We start from the raw sequence: 21535 nt of genomic DNA, 5'->3' as shown, positions 1-21535 counted from the left end.
GTCCCAAAGGAGAAACAATATTGAAAGTAAAAAGATTAGCTTCTCTTTGCACCTTACAAAGGACTGATGATTATGGGAAACAATGTGTGCTAGGAGCCCAAGTAAATTGGTTTTATGCTCTAGATTCAACCAAATGCCACAATGAAAGCTGGGAAGGCAGAATAAATTTAAGGTAGGAAAAAGATCAGGCCACCCCAGTGTATTCCCCCTCCCCCATCAACAGCTTTCTATTTGCATCAGACACACCACTTTTGTGGCTCACACTGGGCTAGAAGCATAAAGCACAACTGGAATCATAGAATCGTAGAGCTGGAAGGCTCCCCGAGGATCATTCTAGCCCAACCTGAATGATGGAAAGCAGTTGTGTGCTTTAAGTTCACAAGCTCTCTCTCCACTGCAAGGAATTACACCTAGGCAGTTGTTCATGGCTCCCATTTCCATATACCACAGATTCACTTGCAATATCTGAGAAATGCCTCAAGGAGAATCAAGAATCTGCATCCAGAAGATTTTCTAAAGAAACCACAATGACAGCACAGTGGATTATACAAATATTAGCCAGAGTGTGGTCAAAGGGTAACCGTAGTCTACCACAGAATCCTTGTGAAAGCATGTCAGATCGCTCTTCTGCAGCACAGGAGCAAGTGGAGCAATACATTTTGCTCCCCTGTTCTCTTGTATCATTCCCCCCCCCCCCAACAAGTCCTATTGATTTCAGAGGGAAATGGGTACCTCAGACTTAGTATGATGCTTTAGCAATTTCACAAATTTATATCCTGCAAAATGAAGCAGGCACCTTCTAGATGAAATCCAATACGAAAGTTACAAAAATCACTGCTCTGGTTATTGCTACTCATTGTTCTTTTGTCCTGTGTCATTACAGTTAATAACCCTGCTTCAGACAGATGCAGTTAGACAGGTCTTTCATAAGTAAAATGAAAGCTATTTATTAATTGATTTCCTGTAAAATTTAAGCAAAGGAAACATTTTAAATGAATAAATGCCCTAAAGCAAAATGCAGCCAAGAAAGAAATATATTTTAAGAACAAACATTTGGCACAGGGATTTTTTTTATCTTATCCCCCCCCCTCCCCCCGCCAAGCATATTATCACGAAGAACCAAATTGAATATTACGTTTCCAATGTGGCACTATAATTGGATCACTTTATAAAATAATGGTATGGACAGAATAAAAAGGAACCTGTAGACAGGACTTTTTATAATGTAGCATCACATAATTAGTTAAAGCAATCTGTTCAGAACTGCAGCTATCACTCTCTCTAATAACCAAAACAAGTGATTGAGTGCCAATAGGAACAGAGCCAAAAATACAGGGTCATTGTGAAACAAGAGGAAGATATCAGCATGATCAGGGGAACCATGTATGCAAACGTAAAAAAAAAAAAATATATGTTTCAGCATCTAAGGAGAAAGTCCATCCAAAAACATTCCAGCGAGGCTTGAACATCCTCGGCAGCCACAGATTGTCAAACATCAGTTGGAAAAGAAAAATGGAAATCCAGGTCTGAGCTCTTTACAGCTTATATAACAAGGGCTGGGGAACCTTTTCATCCCAGGGGCCGCATTGTTTCTTGGTTGACCATATGAGGCTGCAGGTCAGTGGTGGACATGGACGAAACAAAAATGGGCACAACTACTCCCCCCACCCAACATAAAAATTACTTGTTTCCCCTTGTTTCCATTCTTCTATGCTTCTTCTCTCCAGTGAGAACCCAGGAAAAGAGCAATCATTAGTTTCAAAGGTGACATGGGAAGAGCATTGCTGCCAAAGGCAATGATACCAACACAATGGATCAGGGTTGGAGGGCCACTTGGAAAGCCTTAACAGGCCAGATCAGCCCCATAAAGTGAAGAAGAAGAAGAGAAGAGTTTGGATTTGATATCCCGCTTTATCACTACCCGAAGGAGTTTCAAAGCGGCTAACATTCTTTCCTTTCCTCCCCCACAACAAACACTCCATGAGTTGAGTGGGGCTGAGAAACTTCAGAGAAGTGTGACTAGCTCAAGGTCACCCAGCATCTGCATGTGGAGGAGCAGGGAATCGAACCCGGTTCACCAGATTACGAGTCTACCGCTCTTAACCACTACACCACACCGGCTCCCACACCTGACTTTTAGTATCTTAGAAGAGAGCCTGGGCAACAAATGGCTATGCTCTACATTCACTGTCAAGAGGCAGTAATCGAAGGTGGGCAGAGTGCCGTTGTGCTTATGTCCTGCTTGCAGGCTTCCCACAAAATAGAGATAGAGTCACACTGAAGCAAGAAAGATCTCTCATTTAAGCCTCCAAAAACAAACCCCGCAAAATTAGTCACAGGGGGCACCGAATCTGACTAGAGAAGTAGTGTTGGGGGAAGCTGTTTACTTCCCCACCGTTTTCCCCAACTAAATCCTACGCCATTTAGCTTAACTGCCCCTCCCCACCAACCTTTGTTTCTGCCATGTAAGAGAATATTCCTGGAAAGAATGTGATATATATATATTAGTCAAACACATTAGTCATGTACAGAACACAGCAAGTTTCGTACTGCAGTCCTATATCTGGAAGTAAACTACACTGAACTTAATGGGACTTCTGAGTAGAGGACTGCACTGTATCCGCTGATTGGCAGGCTGTCAGTTTCAGAACTACGTGCTGATTTTAAATCAGCTAGAAAGGCACATCTACTTGCCATGAAATGAGTGTTCGTGAGAAAATCTATTTATAGCTGTAACATTTTGTATGCAACATTTCACCACACTGACAAGGATCCCTGAAGAACATCCTGAAAAATACCATCATGTTCACAATTTGTTTCAGAATTCACTCTCCAAGTGTTTCATTAAGACTGAATTTCCTATGGTAGGTTAATCATGTTGGGTGGGCTTTTACTTTTTTTAAAAAACAACCTCTTGGCAAATTCTTAGTTTGACAAAAATATGCATGTGCAAAAGTGAAAATTTGATGTGCAACATGCTCAGATTCAAGATCTTTCAGCTTATTGTCTCCTGTTACTGGAGCTCTACCTCCTAGCGGTTCCCTTGACTGCCATACGAAATATGCTACTTAACTCTCCTTTTCCATGCAACTGATTACCTCCTTTGTGTTATCTAATATCTTAGGTCATGTCAACACATGCAGCAATATGGTGAGGTGAAATTCTGAGGTGAATGATTAAATTGCATCCCTTCCAAGTGCTGGTGAAGGTTTATACTCTTAAATTCTCCTGTACAAAGAAGAAATTCCATACAAATAGTCAACTACCACAATAAACACAGAGCTAGTATACAACCACTTACTACAAATTAAAGTTCATACAAGTATCAAAATACACAAAAGTTTAAACATGCACCCCATATAAAAACAACCTTTCTGCCTTCTATATGGCACAAAAACATCTATTGGCAATGCTAATATTCTACATCAGGAATGCGAAACCTACAACCCTGCAGAAGTTGATGGACTCCCATGTCCTATAAGCTCCAGTCTGCATGACCAATCGTCAGGGATTACAAGAGTGGCAGCATTGTGAAGGCCACAGGATCCACATTTGAAGGAATGCATAACTCAGCCTCACTCTGGTGGTGCAATCCACACTGCCAACTCAGAAATCTTCTGTCTCATTCCACTGAATGCGTTGATCATAGCATGTCAACCTTGAGCACATGGCAAGGGTATTATGTAATTTTCTGCCGTGGGCTACATTAAGGTCCTAAGAGACAACACTAACAATAGTGACAAATTGAATGAAGATTGAAAGGCCAAAAATACATACATATAGAGAGACTCTGTGTGTGTGTGTGTGTGTGTGTGTGTGTGTTAAAATCACAGGCAGCAGAAAATGAAGACTACCCCCTAATAGCCCAGTTGGTAGAGCATGATGCTCTTAATCTCAGAGTGCTGAAGAAGCAAACTCTGGAACCTCTATAACAATTTACATTGGAGAGGAAACTGTTTTGATTTCTTTGCACAAGTCCCTGAGGGGGAAAGGCTGGCATGCATCACTAAGTATGGGTGGTAAAGACTCTTTGGGATTGGAAGGTCAGGTAGGGGCTTAAGAGATCCTTGCTAAATCATCAGTTTCCAATCCTTGCCACACACAGTCTGTAAATAAAGGATTTCTCTCCTAGGGAGGGGTGGGAATATTCCTTCCAAGGCACTACATGAGATTAATTTGTTAAGCACCCACAACTCAGAAGATTGGTTCCCAGTAAGTATTAGACCTCGGTGTACATTATCCTACTTTCTCCTCCCTAGAAGCAAGCCAATAACCCTTAAGTAGGCCGATTTCCCCTTGTGATACTGAAGGTGGCATTATATTTACATCCAGCTCTTCTTCTAAATGGAGCACAGGGCAGAACAGATGTGTGCATCTGAATACCAGTTGCTGGGGAGCACAAATGGGGAGAACACTGTTCTTCTCATGGCCATAGAAGTCCTGCCTGCAGAACATCTCGTTAGTCACTGTGAGTCTAGAATGTGGAACTGGGTGGACCTTTGCTCTGAACCAGTAAGGCTCTTTTAGCATTATTAAGATACTGAACAGAGGCAACAGGAGGGGGGGAAATGCCAAAACACATCTGAGAGATTTGCCCTTCTGCATATGCTAAGATTCCAATTCTCTCCTTAAGTCAGTCAGTTTTCATTACATTCACACACGCACAGTAATGTTTAAGTAGGCAATGGTCTGAGTGCACACACAATTAGGGATGTTAAAAAGCTCATGTAAGCTACTTTTTCTGTAAGGAGCTCAAATTAGATAGGCATATAACAATGATATTCAAAATTCATCCACTATGCTTCCTGGATGGAGATAATTTAATGCCAAGAGTAATAACAAGAAGAAAGTGAAGGATAATACTCAAAAGCAAGTCTGCCAGCGAAAGATTCTCTGCTACAGGAATGGTACACCTCAGGGGAGGTGGAACAACCTATCACCCTGAGCTACAAACTTCTTCTCTCCCAGGCTATACAACTCAAATGCAGACTTATAATGAAGGAAGCGTGCAGGTGGGGTCTTCAGATCATGATGTACAATCCTAAGGTTGCAAATGCAACTTCCAGAAATAGTACCACATAGATATGTTCTATTCCTGACCAATGTATTTTTTTTTTTCTTATTCGTTGCCCCACTCACTTTCAATGCGTAGATCAAATTATTGAATTCTGGGGAGTAAAATCAGGTGATGAACCAAGCCATGTTCCTCAGCTATTTTGCCACACACAGTTCAAAATCAAGAATTGAGCACCTGCAGAGTTCTTGCCCCTGCCTCATCCATTTCCATGACTACTAGCAGCCAAACCTATTTGATTTGTATAGCTGTAGGTAAAGGTAAAGGGACCCCTGACCATTAGGTCCAGTCACGGACGACTCTGGGGTTGTGGCGCTCATCTCACTTTATTTGCCGAGGGAACCTGCGTACAGCTTCTGGGTCATGTGGCCAGGATGACTAAGCTGCTTCTGGTGAACCAGAGCAGCGCACGGAAACGTCGTTTACCTTCCCACCGGAGCGGTACCTATTACCTACTTGCACTTCATGCTTTCGAACTGCTAGGTTGGCAGGAGCAGGGACTGAACAACGGGAGCTCACCCCATCACAGGGATTCGAACCTTCGATCGGCAAATTGAAGGTTTACTGAAGCCAAGGGAAAAACACAAATGTATACAAAGTTGTTGCCTAAGATTATCTCTCACTTTTTCTATTTTAGAGTCTAGAGACCTCGGAAGCTTGCTACTTGAAGTTCAACTCCCATTGTTTTGACAGTGCCCTAAAGAGCTTCCAAGACACAATGCTTTGTAAGGATTTTATGTATTCAGCTATCAGGTTTTCTCCAAGAAAAAAGCTCGGACGAGTGAAGTCAACCACCTGTCTCCTGGATCCTTGCCCATCCTGGCTTATAAAAGCTAGCCGGGAAGGACTGGGCGATGGGCTTCGTGGGGTGGTGAATGCTTCCCTCCGTGAGGGAGCCTTCCCAGACCTGCTGAAAGAGGCGGTTATTAAACCGCTTCTTAAAAAACCATCTCTAGATGCGGCCACGATGGCCAATTATCGCCCAGTCTCAAACCTTCCATTCTTGGGCAAGGTGATTGAGCGAGTGGTTGCTGAACAACTCCAGGCACGCCTGGAAGAAGCGGACCATTTGGATCCCTTCCAGTCGGGATTCAGGCCTCATCATGGGACTGAAACTGCCTTGGTCGCACTGGTTGATGACCTCCGGCGGGCTAGGGACAAAGGTGAGAGCTGTTTCCTAGTTCTGCTGGATCTCTCAGCGGCGTTTGATACCATCGACCATGACATCCTTCTGGACCGTCTTGAGGGGCTGGGAGCTGGGGGCACTGTCATACAGTGGTTCCGCTCCTTCCTCCTGGGCCGTGTTCAGAAAGTGGTGGTGGGGGATGAGTGTTCAGACCCCTGGGCTCTCACTTGTGGGGTGCCTCAGGGTTCTGTCCTCTCCCCCATGCTTTTCAACATCTACATGCAGCCGCTGGGAGGGATCATCAGGAGGTTTGGGCTGGGTGTTCATCAGTATGCAGATGATACCCAGCTCTACCTCTCTTTTAAATCAGAACCAGTGAAGGCGGTGAAGGTCCTGTGTGAGTGCCTGGAGGCGGTTGGAGGATGGATGGCGGCTAACAGATTGAGGTTGAATCCTGACAAGACAGAAGTACTGTTTTTGGGGGACAGGAGGCGGGCAGGTGTGGAGGATTCCCTGGTCCTGAATGGGGTAACTGTGCCCCTGAAGGACCAGGTGCGCAGCCTGGGAGTCATTTTGGACTCACAGCTGTCCATGGAGGCACAGGTCAAATCTGTATCCAGGGCAGCTGTTTACCAGCTCCATCTGGTACGTAGGCTGAGACCCTATCTGCCTGCAGACTGTCTCGCCAGAGTGGTACATGCTCTGGTTATCTCCCGCTTGGACTACTGCAATGCGCTCTACGTGGGGCTACCTTTGAAGGTGACCCGGAAACTACAACTAATCCAGAATGCGGCAGCTAGACTGGTGACTGGGAGCAGCCGCCGAGACCATATAACACCGGTCTTGAAAGACCTACATTGGCTCCCAGTACGTTTCCGAGCACAATTCAAAGTGTTGGTGCAGACCTTTAAAGCCCTAAATGGCCTCGGTCCAGTATATCTGAAGGAGCGTCTCCTCCCCCATCGGTCTGCCCGGACACTGAGGTCCAGCTCCGAGGGCCTTCTGGCGGTTCCCTCCCTGCGAGAAGCAAAGCTACAGGGAACCAGGCAGAGGGCCTTCTCGGTGGTGGCGCCCGCCCTGTGGAATGCCCTCCCATCGGATGTCAAGGCGATGGACAACTACCTGACATTCAGAAAACATCTGAAGGCAGCCCTGTTCAGGGAAGTTTTTAATATGTGATATTTTAGTGTATTTTTCATCTCTGTTGGAAGCCGCCCAGAGTGGCTGGGGAAACCCAGCCAGATGGGCGGGGTACAAATAATAAATTATTATAAGTATGTGCACAGATGGAGCTAGTATAATTGATTTTTGTAACCACATAGGCATTAAGAGTAAACAAAAGTAGTAATAAATTATGCTCAAGAGAACAGCAAGAGTGGATTCCAGAAGACAGATTATGCAACTAGTGCCATTTGTTTAGAATTGTACCCTTTATCAGGGCATAATTATGCCAAGCAAGGTGTACAAAGGATTTCCCCCCCAAAGACAACTGCAAAAAGAACATTGATTTCTCATAATCCTTCTAATGAGCTTCAGCTTTTCCATCATACAAACCCACCATAATGTGCCTTCCCATTGCTACTATGCTTCCAGGACAAACTAAATTAAATGCACAGAAACACCACCTGTTTTTTACAACTGTTTCATCTTTAATCTTGTGTTTAGAGTGGAATTTCTAAAATCTAAAGAGAAGTGTTAAATGTATATGTACGGTTTAAGAAACCAACTCTGCAGCATAGATAATATGATGTAGCAAAGTAAAGGATGTTGTCTTATGCACACTTGCCTAGAAGCATGCTCCATTTCAATCAACAGAGCTAACTTCCAAGTTAATGTGCTAAGAATTAGAGCATGAGTAATAATGCTTTCAGACAGCAGCCCTCCAATTGCTACTTGAAGCATTCCAACTGACCATGAGAATCTTGTTGACATCAAGAGTTAATGGATTAAGTCTATACTTCAGAAACATATAGTTTATTATACATATTTTTAGGGGAGTTGCTGAGCTTTATGCTGTTTTGGTTTATTTTATCTTGCTTTTAGAGAATTTGAATGGATGGGTAGTGTACAAATTTAGTGACAACTACAGCAAATAGTCTAAAAAGGAAATATCACAGATTTTAGTGTTACTTGTACATGTTACTGTGCACATAAGGTTAACAATACACTTAATTTCCAAGGCATTGTGACCAATTAAGCAGGTCCTAGACCAGGATTTCCAACGTTAACTTTTATTAATTCTTTATATGAAACACAGGGTTGAAATCCACTCTGGGGTATAGTTTTCATTGCAAAAAAATATCATGGTTCCTCTAATCTATTGTCACCTGCATAGTAATAAACAACGTACCCACAGTTCAGCCACTTACTACTGACAGTTTTCTTTCTGCAAAGAACCACATGGGGCAAAAGACATTGCAAGGCAACCAAATTAATCTTAAAAATGGAGGGGGTGAAGGTGGCGTTTTTTAAAAAAATCAATGTAAGTTAGCATATTGGAGTAAAAATTTTCCATGTGATTTTTCTAACAAAAGCCAACCCAAAGAAACAGATTTGTCTTTCTTCTAACACACCACTCATTGGTTTATTTCAGGACATTTTACCCACCCCCACCCAGAATACATTTAAATTTGACTCATGCTTTTTCAAGCAAAAAGTGATGGAGGGAAGCAGGTTAATCGCATGTTTACTCAGAAGTAAATCCTATTGAGTTCAGAAGGTCTTACTCTTAAAGCGCACATGTATCACTGCCACAATATTTTTTCATGACCTGACAGTTTATAAATACTTGTAGTTATAAATAAAATAAGATACAATGAAAGTCAGTTGGGGGGGATTACCCAAATACGACTGTCATTTTTTTCCTTTATGAAGGTTAAGAATATTGTTGGCATTTAAGTGGATATAATCCAAATTGGGAGGGGGGAGAGGCAGATGTCTCTCAGAGGTAGTGAAGGTAGTACTCCTTCTGGTTTGTGCACATTTTCTGTTTAGCTAAGGAATATTTAACCTATGGAGTACAAATATCTCCTTTTAAAAGAAATCATCTCATCTTCAAAATATTTATATATGTTGTTTCTAAAAGGGGATTGATTGCACAAGTGGATGGAACAAGTAACCTTGCGGCTGTCTCAAAATACTAACACTACAAATTACTTTGCACATCATGCTGTTAATGTAGCTGCATGCAAATATCAGAGTAAGTCTATATGCACTCAATATCTCACACCAATCTCACAGTAAGCATGAATGAAATAAGTTACCTGCACAGAAGCAGCATAGGTTCTCTGCATGTGTCCTGCGTGAGCCATCATTTCTTCATTGAGATTTAGACATCAATCTTATTCAGAGCTTATTTGCTGACAAAGGCTCTGACATCATATAGGGTGGGAAAATCCAAATGCCGCAACCACTGCAAATATTCCCAACTCTAATCTACACTCTGTATCTCTATAGTGTTAGACGTTATACATCCAAGCTAACTGCACTCCAGTAAACACACATGTAGATTACTTCAATGTCAAGACCAGTTTCCAGTGTACAAACCTGCTGTTTAAGAAAACGAGCCAACTGCATATTCTTATGTGTACAGGTGTTAACATCTTTCACCTGCCTGGACCTTCCTACATAACCAAGTGTAAAACATTTTCTCCAGAATTAAAGAACACCTGAACCAAAATTCCTCCACTCCCCCCCCCCCCATGAAAACTTTGCAAAGAAAATGTTGCCAAGTGATCTTGGTGAAGATACCACAGAACTACTGGGGGGGGGGAAGCAAACTAGTGCTCAAAGTTGCTATTTTACAGGGCAAATGTGTGTGGGGGGGGGGGGTTTCAGAAAAAGCTGAACATCCAGCAAGCTACCCAAATATGTCAAGTTGAACTGCTCCTAAGTTAACACCTAGCCCTTGGGCCAAGGGTGTACACTTTTTGATACACCGAGAAACTGTGGCTGGAGCAACAGCCACCAATGCACTCCTCTCCTCAAAAAGATAAAAATTGACTCTCGTGGTCCTTGCCAAACCTTGCCACATTCACACAAAGGCACCTAGTTTGCCTACTTTTTATGGTTATGTAACACAAAACTACAACTACCTGTACACCCTTGAGTATGGATACCAATCCATGGCCAACTTAGGCCAAAGTTTCCTGTGTTCCATCTAGTACTGTCATGGAAGTCCCCAATCAAGTACCCCGTCTATGCATGCATGGAGAAGTAACTCAATTCTTTGTCCTTTCCCCATCACATTTAAGTGAAACACAAATCCGGGTTCAGACGCGAAGCACGTGAACCTTTTAACCCTTTCCTGACCCTCACGAGTCGGGGGGGGGGGGGAGTTGCCAAAACAAAAGCCTCTGCCTCCCAAACCGAAGGGGGAAACCCCCAGCATCCACGCAAGCAGCGGGGAGCCAAACGTCGCCCCCTCCCCTCCAGCGACTCACCGCGGGGCTGCCACTGCCCTCCCTCGCTCTGGCCTTGCCCTTGGTGGGCGACTCCTGCAGCAGTTGCTCCAAGCAAGCGGTGCCCGGCAGGGAGGAGCTCTTCTGGTGGGACAGGTGCGCCCCCGGCCAGGGCTGCGGCGGCGGCGGCGGCGGCGTCGGGGGAAGCTCCTCCCCCTTCTCGGCTTGCGGGGCGCCATCCCCGCCGCGCCCCCTGTCGGCTCGGGCGGGGGCGGCCGGCGACGGGCAGAGCGAAGACGACGCCGAGGAGGAGGAGGCGGCGGCGGCGGGGCGCGCGTCGTCGGGGCGGCGGCCCTGAGGCGACGGCGGCTGCCCCCTGCCCTGATGGTGGTGGTGGTGGTGGTGCAGGATGTGCTCCCGCAGGCGGCGCAGCGCCGAGCCGGCCTCGCTGCTCACGGCCTCCAGGGGCTCCGCCGAGGAGCAGCAGAGGTTGGGCTGGGACGACGAGAAGACGCGGTCCAGCACGTGCTTCCTGCGCCTGAAGCCGCTCCACTTGACGGCGCCGCCGCTCAACAAATCCCCCTTGGCCGCCGCCGGCTGCTCAGGCGGCGGCTGCTGCTGCTGCTGCTCGGCTCGAGCGCGAGGAAGCGACGGCGAGGTCTCCGCACTGCGGCGCTCGGCGGCTGCCGCTTTGCCGCCTTTGCTCTTGCCGCCCAGCTGCAGGTTTCTCCACAGCCGGGCCTGGAAGGAGGAGGACGAGGAGGAGGAGGACGGCGCCGGCTCGGGGTCGCTGGGCTTCTCCGCCGCTGCTGCCTCAGGCTCCATAACCGTCTCCGCCTCCTCGTCTCTTGGCCGCCGCCTCCTCCCGCTTCTCCACAAACGCCACCACCGCCGGCGTCTACTGCTGCGGAGGCAACAGCAGCAGAGCCCGGTGGAGCCTGGAGGCTTCAATCCAGGCCGGCCGAAGGAAGAGGCTGCGCGCTGGCCGCCTCAGCCCCGCGATAGGCGGCTACCTCAGCGGCGTGCCCCGGCTGCGGCTCCGTCTGGGTGCACCACCCGCAGGGTGGCAGCCGCGAGTGGGCGCGAAAGAGGAGGAGGAGGAGGAAGAAGCAGCAGCCGTCGTCGTCGTCGCGTGAGGCGTCGCAAGCGAGCAAGGAACGCGCCTCCACCGAACTTTGTGTCTCGCGCGCCGGACTTTTCTCGCCCTCCTCGCAGCTGCTAAGTCACACGGACCGCGCAGGCTCGTGCCGGCTAACTGACGGGGCGGGGATGGGGGAGGGTGATTAGATTAATGACAGACACGTGCGCGCTCGCTGGAGGCAGCTGGCCAAAAAGTGGAGGGGGGGGGATGTAGGCGGGGAGGAGGATGATCGCGGCGATGGGTCAGCATGGAAGATGGGCGGTCTGCTGAGCTCAGCCTTCACGGAGGTGCAAGAAGAAGAGGAGGAAGGCTCCAGGGCGGGACCAAGAGGCGCTGGGTGCAGATAAGGGGAAGGAGAGACGCTGGTTTGTACTGGCCCGTAGAGGATGGATGCATATGGAATGAGATAACCGGGAGACAAGGCAGACACGCACAACTCATGCTAGCCCACAAGCCAAGTTAGAGGTTAGAAGGGGGGTGAAAAGTGGAGCGTGAATATCGCCTCCAGGTGAAGAGGCATTTCCTTTTTATCCTGTCTCCGTCACTTTCATTGGCTCCTAGAAGCTCCACTGGAGGCATTGGACAGGGTACCCTGCAAAAGAAAAGTGGGGAGGAGAAGGTGGGTTGGGGTCTACTGGTACTAGATCTCTGGCTGATCTGTAAGGGATTTGCTAGGTTTTTTTAGTTGTTGTTTTTTTTAAAAAAAAGTAGACCCCACAAGCCGGAACCCTGCACAATACCAGTACGCAGGTCTGGCCCAACTTTCTTTTCTGCTGGATGTGAAGGACAATATTCTGTCCCTCTCTCACTCTCATATATATATACATATGTACATACAAACACAGCCAACCAGGTTGCCTGATTAACCTTAGGGTATGTTCACAGTGGGATGCGGGTGGCGCTGTGGGTTAAACCACAGAGCCTAGGAGTTGCTGATCAGAAGGTTGGCGGTTTGAATCCCTGCGACGGGGTGAGCTCCCATTGCTTGGTCCCTGCTCCTGCCAACCTAGCAGTTCGAAAGCACATCAAAGTGCAAGTAGATAAATAGGTACCGCTCCGGCGGGAAGGTAAATGGCGTTTCCGTGCACTGCTCTAGTTCGCCAGAAGAGGCTTAGTCATGCTGGCCACATGACCCAGAAGCTGTACGCCGGCTCCCTCAGCCAATAAAGCGAGATGAGCGCTGCAACCCCAGAGTCATCCACGACTGGACCTAATGGTCAGGGGTCCCTTTACCTTTTTATGTTCACATTAGCAACTTAAAACACAGCAAGGTCATTCTCCCCCTGCCCCGCATTTCATGCCACATTTGCACAGTGATGTTCACCTGAGAGAGGGGCCTTTGTGATGTCTTCATTTGACCCACATGACCTTTTTGGTTGCCCCACTCCTGCAACCTCCCAAATCCTATTTGTGATGCTGTGATCTGCACATGGGCACTCATCTTCCCGTGTGCAATGGCTGTCTCAAATGTTCACATTACTGCTTACTCCACATCCTCATTTCTATTAGAATTGATTTGAAGGGGAAACACATCAAGCAACAGTATTGGCAATAAACTACAAGACTGGTATGGATTGTGGCTAAAGTTGTGTGAATGTGGCTTCAAAAACTAGCAGTAGGAGCACACTGGATGCAGAGTAAGCGGTAATGTGAACATACCCTTCTGAGGACAGTAAGCTAGCTGAGAGGGTCAGGGCACACTGTGTTTTATGTTGTGAACTGCCCTGAGATCTTTGGATGAAGGGCAACATATAAATTTAATATCAAATAATAATAATATGATGTTGCAAATGCAGCTGCTCTGGCCACCAACATTTTGTTGCCATTCATTTGCCACTCCACCTGGTTCCTGCACTCTTTACCCACTCAGACAGCTGCTCCTATGCAACAGCAACAGAGTGCATGGCATGAGTAGAGCAACATGTGCACACACATGATGCATGCCGGAGCACATGGCCTGAGCAGGTTTACCAATCTGCCTGCTTACTTGGTTGGGAGTGTTCTCCAATGGCACTGACTGTAATGCATTAGTAGAAGGTGATTAGACAACACAGACAGGCTGCAAAGGATAGCAAGATGCAAGAACCGGCACTGCTGGGGCACCAGGTCGGGAGGATGGGAGCAGCTCAAGAGGAATGGCCAGGGGAATCAACACCCCTCTGTCTCTGTGACCCGACACATGCATTTCACTCTGCCTAATGATAGGGCCAGTCCTCAGAAACATTGCTCTGCAAGTGGTGTTTTGACAACCCAAAGCAGGTCCACTGGAACCAGGTAATTTTCAACAACCTTTGCTGAAGCAACTGAGCAAAAGCTGCCCTCTGGATCCCATATTGGATCCTGTAACATATTGGATAGCAGGATCCTGTACCATATTGGATAGCAGGCTCAGTTTATTTCAGTACTCTGACCAAGAGAAAAGTGGGGCATCCTAGACAGAGCATTGGACTATTACTGCAGAAATCAGAGGATCAAATCATGCAGATTTTTATATGTATTTTTAAAAGCCCAATTCAGTGGGGAAACGGGATGGAATTCTGATAATTGCCCCACCCCACTTTGTATTTTATGGTTTCTAATTACAATATTGAAATAGAGTGCAGTCGGTCCCTCATCACTGTCTCACCTGAGAGCTCTAGTTTCCTATGCAGAAGCTGCCTGCAATGGAAAACGAAGGAAGCTCTTCTGCTGGTTCAGCAGCTGCAGTTCCAGCCATCTGTCAATGCAGCCAGTGGTGTTTTGAGAACGGAGTGAAGAGAGAGACAAAGAAGAGGCAAGTTCATGTTTCAGGCCAGTCCCTCTGTCACATCCAAAGCCTACTTTCTCTTGTCCAGTGATGCAAACGGGTTATATGATTCCCAAATGACTTATCAAATGTTACATCATGCTATTCTGCCCTCAGCACCCCCCCCCCCGTTGCAATCACATTTAGGAACAATGAGTCATAATGAAAAGACTATACTTTTTATCATCAACTTGTAGATACCAGATTCTACTGAGATTATGTTTGCCTTTTCATCTGGGGGTTGGGAAGAAATGGATGCTCAGCATTTTAATTTAGACCAAAAAGGCATGTTCTATTTATAGTAGCACAAATGTCATATTCTCTTTCATTGCACAGAAATGTGCCCAGTCTTGGATCTCCAACCTGTTCCGCATGACTGCCTTGAGCCGCTGCAATGCAAAGCCCTCTCCAGCTGCGTGTGTGTTTGTTTGTTTTTTTACAGGGGCCTCAGGCCGCCTGAGAGGTTTTATTTGCTCGCAAGAAATACTAGGATTTTGCAAATGGATTCTACTGCATGAAAGGAAAGGCTCGGAAATTTCAAGCAAGTGACTTCTTGTAAAACTAATTTGACTGAAATCCCCAGAACTGTGGACTTTTCTGCTACGCGTGCTGCTTCTCCGGGAGCTTTTGACTCACATTCTCTGCCTCCAGCAGTATGCTCATATGATGTGCTCTTCCCAACTGAAGCTGCGAGTCTCTGAAAGCGTTCCCTATTAATAGAAACTAAGAGGACAGCTAACTGCACCTCAGAGGGCCCACCCGCCATTACAGTGAAACACCAACTCAATTAGTTGGGATAGAGAAGCAGGGGTGGTGTATCTACAGAGCTTATCCCTCCTGATTTGATTCAGGATAGGTGGTTTAGCAAAGCATAGCTTATTACCCATTTTGAATGCGCTGCTCACTTTCCAACTGACTTTTTGTGCTGTTCCATGTTGAATAGCAAAATGGAGGCAGAACTATAATACAAATTGGGTAGCCAAAAGGCAGAAATCAGTATTAGCTTTGCAAGTAGCTATAAGGGTCAGAACGTACTAGTTTGTGTAACGGCAGGGAATGGTAAGAAGAAAAGCGCTTTACTCACCCAAATGCCTCCCCAAAATACGAGATAAATGTGTTTCCCTACTTTTATGATGAGCTAGCATGCCCAAAGACAGGACTGGTGGTATAATGAGGCAAGCTGAGACACTTGACTCAGGTGGCAAGAGTGGGAAATTGCCCCTCTTGAGGCAAGCAAGCTTGTCTCACCTGCTGCGGCAGCCTTGATGCCACCATAAAGCCTTTGAGGAATCTATGAGGCTGTCCACCTCACACTGAGGAAGGGCCGAGAGGGGTCCCGCCTCAGAGTGAGGCATTCTGAGGAGGTATCCAGGCAAGTGTCCGGACTGCTGCTGTTTTGCTAAGGTGGGGTTGCCATAGTTCTAGAAGTGAAATTCAAGATGGAAAAGTTGTTGAGCCTTTTTTTAAATAAAAATAAAAACCAAGGTTATTGAGCAATCAACTTCAAAATCCTGGACATTTTGCCGATTTCCCAAAATTTGCCCCGGATGCTATTTTCACTGGTTAAATCCCGGACATATGGCAACCCTAGCTAAGGCAAGCTAGAAATTCTTTTTAAACTTAGGGCTAAGTTTTTATCTTCATCAGAGCACAACCATACTTTAAAACATACAAAAGTTAAGATAGTAAAACAGATTAAAATGGATAAGTTCAGTTAGAAATGAGTTCCCTGAGCAAGCTTAGCAGTCATGAAATAGAAGGAGAAGTGCTCTTGTGGACCAGGAATTGGTTAAGTATCCAGAAGCAGGGAATAGGAATATATGGACTGTTCTCTGGAGAGATGTAGGAAGTGGAATCCCCCAAGGATTGGTTTTTGGGCCTGTGCTTTTAAAACTTGTTCATAAACTTTCAGTAGTTAGGGATGAGCAGTGAGTTGGCTATGTTTGCTGACAATGCTAAATTGTTCAGGGTGTCCTGGCTCCCACCCCAAAACACACAAGCAAAGTCTCTTACTTGTAAATGAGCAAGAGATATTTACTTAGGCTTAGCAGAAGCAGACATGAGTCTCAAGAGCCATGGTTCAGGAGTTCAAGAACTGGACAACAGCAGCAAAGGTGTCCTAACAACTTCCACAATGCACCCATCACACTGACTTCTTACAACAGGGTTTCAGTGCAATTGAAGTCCCTGGTGTGATACCATTAATGGAGTGCCACTTTGGTTAGGAGCTGTTTCCTATGCTAATTTCCTTCCAAATCCCCCCAAGCTGCAACATAGGACCTGTTTCCAGTACCTGTTTCCTGACTGCATAATTTAATTACCGTAAGTGGTAGACAAGAGTTCTAATATATTAAAGTTGCCTCCTACAATGCTAGTTCTTGGTTTACAGTAGTTGGTAAATGAATCTTGGGTCATACTGTTCATCATTTAAAATACAACCATATAATTTTAAGCATTCAGATAACAGATTGTCTAGGAAATCTGCACATAATTTTCATATTTCCAATTCAGATAACATTTCACACTTCTTACATATAATGATTTTCAAGTAATAGATACTCTATAGAGATTCAAGCTAGAACTATAAATTGAAGTATATTGAAAAAAACAGTCCTGGTGCAGTTAAAACAGTTTTCGAAAAGACTTTCACTCTTGATTTTAAGTTGGAGAAAGGAGTGACGAAAGAATTGCATGATGTTCTAGTTCAAGAGTCAGCAGCACTTTCTTTTAAGAACAGAAGAAGAAAACAGAGCTTCTAAAAAGCTTTGGGTATTTTCACACATTGGACATAAATTGCCTTGGAGTCTCTCACAGGCAATTTATGTTAACACCCACAATAGTTGTTAACATACCAAGAACAGTAGAGCTACTTTAAACCTCATGTGACACTATCCTTTGCCTCCTGGTTAGGTTGACAGAAATGAGTTAATGAAGGAGGCAGCAATTGTGCCACCTGCTGATTGTTGGCGTTCATTTTCTATGCAGGATAATTAGGGCAACTTCATATGTTAACTTTGCAGAGTGCTTGGTACCTGCTCCCCCATCACTGGCTCTGTCATGGGGTAGAATGGATGTACGCTTCACACCACATAAAAGAAAGATAAATGCAGAAACATTTTCTACAGTTTCCAGCACTGAAGGTTTTGAATGACTTGTAACAGGCCACAAAGGGTTCAACCATAGACTTTATCCCCCTTCCTAGTAGTAGCTGGCAGAAGATGAGCTGCAGATAATTTGACTTTTAATCCTTCACTTCGTAAGCAATCTCTGCAAAAGAAGAGCCAAGCTAAAGCAGACCAAAAAACCCACAAAAAGCAAATCCCATCTAGTTTAGCATCCTGTCTCTCAGTGGCTAACCAGATTCCTGTAAGAAGCCAGAAGCCTGGAAGCAGGACATAAGCACAATAGCATCTTGAAACAATTGTTAGAGCACCTCTAAACAGATTTGATGTCTGCAGTCATTGTTCTCCATCCTGTTCCAGATATGTGGGTTACTTCAGCATGCAGTGTTTCCCCACCTCAGTCAGGGCCCAGTAGGCTGAGTTCACAAGTCTTCCTTCTTCCAGCCCAGAACAAAGGAAGCTTTGCTCTTCATGTCATCTAGAGGTGCTGCTCAAAACTATCTTGACACGCCAAACTGGCTGTACTATATAGAGAGCTGCACCCCATGGTCTCATGCTATGTTCTACCAGCCTGCAACACTGCAAAGGATCCTGAGATTATAAAGTACTTTTATTGATGCCTATAGAAATATTGCAGTCTCTCCAGCAACAACTTGGATTGCTCATGCAGTCAGTCTGTTTCTCAGTCCTGTAGAGCTAATGGTAAACTAAACTGAGCAGCACTTTGAAAATGCTGCTTTAAAATATGGTGTTTACCATATTTTATCTGTTTACCCGAACTTTTTGGAAACTACCATGGAAAACTAACACAGAAATTGCAGAATATCCATAATTCTCACATTTCATTCCCCAACAGGTAACAATCCTTAGAAAAGTGCTTATTATTTGTTATTACTGCTGCTACTAATATGTCTCACCCATCTTCCAAAGCATTCAGGGTGGCATTCATGGATAGAGTTTACCCCACTTTATCATCATAGAGTGACTGCCCCACAGACACCCAGTGAGCTATACAGCTGAGGAGGGATTTGACCTTACTTCTCCCTGGACAAAGTATATGTTCCAGAACCTGTAGGAGAAATGATACAAATGGTTAGAAGACATATACAAAGCCTATGACATTGGGGGTGTATGTGTGCATATTGGATTAAACATTCATCAAAGCATCTATAATTTATTTACTAATGGGATCTTATTCAAAAGAATACCCAACAGGTTTTGGGGGCATGGAAAAACATTTTTGTTTAAAATTCCATTAGCTTTCAGGACTACAGGATTGCATTTTTATCCCTAATGCGTTCTTCGGAGTTCCATAACTGAGTTATTGTGCTGCAGAGCACTTATTTTTTCAGCATTTTGGATTATTCTGTTGTGGGTTCCATTGTGATTTTGCTGCTACACATATCCTCCCCTAATACAGGAATATAATCTCAATAATTGGGGAAAAGATGCTCTCATCTTCTTAGGATTAACCTAGCTTGGAAGTAATGTTCCATCAGCATTACTGCTGTTAGCAGTAAGCCTTTTGAGGATATATTGTTCAGAATGATACACGGCGTACAGTAAGCATATTTGCTTTCTATGAGCTACATGAAAACAGCAATAAAGGGAGCCGAAGAAATTCCACTTACATGCCAAATTGGAACCGAAATGCAAGCTTTTATTCCTTTTGTCCCATTTGCCCAAGGTGCCGTGCATTGTTTTCTCTCCATATACACACATACTTTTTTATCAAGTCTCTGAGACAGATTAGGCTGGGAGATAGGGACTGCCCCAAGGCCAATGAGTGAGCTTCATGAGGGAAAGGGAATTAGAAGCTGGGTCTCCCCAGGCATAGTACGAACACCACACTGGCTGTCCAAGATGATGGCAAAAGGGATGTCAGGAGAATGGCTCAGATCCTAAGCTGTTCCTCCATTCAGAAGCTGGTTTCTGTTGACCCTTCACACATTATTTTCAATGGTCCCACCAACCATTAGTAGCTACTTGCAGGGTTTCCAGGGGGGGTTGCAAAGGGAATGGGGAAGCAGGAAATCCCTGTTCCCTGAATGTGAACTCTGTTCCATTCAAAGGAGGAATATGAGCTAATAGTTAGCAATATCCATGCACAGAGCAATGTGTTGCGGTTCCAAGAAATACATTTAATTTATTGGAACTGCAACCCATTGCTCTGTGCACAGATATTGCTAACTATTGGCTTGGATCTTAAACCTATTCTTCATAAAATATCATTAACATAACAAATTGCCTAAAGGTGCTTTTTTGTAGCCATATGGGGAGATCTTGGAGCAAAAGCTAGAAATGTATGTTTTAGAAGTGCTTTAGGTAAAGATTAGTAGGATTGCATTACTAATGAAATACCTTCCATCTCTTTTCTCAATGTATATTGTTCCAGCTGCCTGCACACTTTTCTTCCTTGTATTGGCTGGTTTGCTTGATATCGCTCTGCACATTTCTGGAAACATAGTAATGCTGAAGAAAAGGGCAAAGGCTAGAAGAGTGGAAGGAATCTGCCCCCGCCCCCAGCAGATGCTACAGGCAGCATCCATGACGTCCCTCAAATAACTCTACTTTGTTAAGGATGCTGGCAGTTGTTAGGAGACCCAATATGGCCATTGGTCAGGGATGATGGAAGTTGTAGTCTAGCAACATCCAGAGGACCACAGGCTCCCCATCTATGCAATACGGTGCATATTTTGTGATATTTCCAAAGTGACCGAAAGCCAAACATAACCACAAAGCTGGGTACTCAAAACAGGATTTAATTTTGGCATATGCAGTTGAAATTGATGTTTTCCCTTCTTGCCTGGAAAAAGAGAGGGGGGTTATAAGGGCAACACTTGAGCACAATATTTATGTTTATTATCACCAATGTTTAGCAGTGGCTATATAAGTTAATTGTGGGGGGGGGGGGGGGAGACAAACTGAAAAGCAACTCTTAACCAAAAATGTAAAAGATCTTAATAGTGGAAAGGCAAAATCCCACTCTTGTTATATAATGAGAAATCATTCATTTAAACCATGTCAAAAACCTATACAATCATTTTTAATATTGTGGGAATTTAAAGTACCAAGTACAAACAGCCCATCTGTTCATTTCTAGACTAAATATATCACATCAGATTTCAATGTACAAGGCTCAAGAGGAACAGAATGTGACTCTTTCAAACCTAAGCCAAGCCTCCAGTGACTTTCCTTAGGTACAATGGTACACAGGAGTCCATCTGTCTAGCTCTTAGCAAGTGGACCTTAAATACTGTGGTATATTTTTCATATTGTCATTTTTGACAAGTATGAAAGAAAGAGGCTGGCCAACATTTTTAAATGGTTTATTTTATAATTGGTATACATAAATACAAGTAATACATTAGACATAAAATAACCCAACAATCGATAGTTACCATATTACGTAAAAAAGTGTAATTTACCACATTTTCCTATTTAGGCCTGGGAGACGGCTAGATGGCTCTCAGCTGGCTTACTTCAAAATGAAGACTGGTGGAATATACACACATATAAAAAAACGTTCTGAAAATGCTTTTTTTAAAGCGGTTTTTAAAATACATTGAATTTTCCATAAGGCTCACCACCGCCATCTAGTGTCACATTGTATATTGCACTTAAAACACACTCAAAATGTTTTATTTGCAACTGTATAGCTGAGTCCACTGTCTCCATGCCTGCAATGTCCTGTGTGAGAATCCTCAGCCGGCTCACATGGGGCCTGTAAAACTCCATGGAAGATTTGGGGCAGTCCGTGTTACTTTCAACCTAAATGATGCTCTGAGATACTTGAAGGAAGAGCAGGGTGCAAAAACATAAAGAGGCTGAAACCTAGACTGCATGTACAGTACATTGAAAACACATTTTTTTGCCCCAGAGAATCC

General features: G+C 44.8%; 1 protein-coding gene and 1 long non-coding RNA gene across 6 annotated transcripts in view; one reads left to right on the top strand and one right to left on the bottom strand.

Moving 5' to 3' along the window:
* MCTP1 (multiple C2 and transmembrane domain containing 1) overlaps positions 1-21535 on the bottom strand; it is a 187388-nt gene that overhangs the window by 164891 nt on the left and 962 nt on the right. Inside the window, exons 1-2 of one of the 5 annotated variants that reach the window (XM_079995384.1) lie at positions 20220-20474; positions 18566-18717 (exon numbers count right to left, since the gene is read on the bottom strand). Coding sequence is in view for 1 of the 5 variants with exons in the window: in XM_079995375.1 (XP_079851501.1) it covers positions 10643-11425 (783 nt within the window). In the remaining 4 variants the exon portion in view is untranslated. Of the gene's footprint in view, positions 1-10642; positions 11824-18565; positions 19663-20009; positions 20026-20219; positions 20475-21535 lie in introns of those variants that run through there. The other 4 variants (XM_079995386.1, XM_079995387.1, XM_079995385.1 and 1 more) reach the window with 4 other exon arrangements.
* LOC307226925 lies at positions 12277-15102 on the top strand. Its single transcript, XR_013843705.1, has 2 exons — positions 12277-12360; positions 14969-15102. It is a non-coding gene; the product is annotated as an uncharacterized lncRNA (long non-coding RNA).

Source organism: Podarcis cretensis (genome assembly GCF_951804945.1).
Source record: "Podarcis cretensis genome assembly, chromosome: 11".
NCBI lineage: Eukaryota > Metazoa > Chordata > Lepidosauria > Squamata > Lacertidae > Podarcis > Podarcis cretensis.
This window is presented reverse-complemented; position numbering and strand designations above follow the sequence as displayed.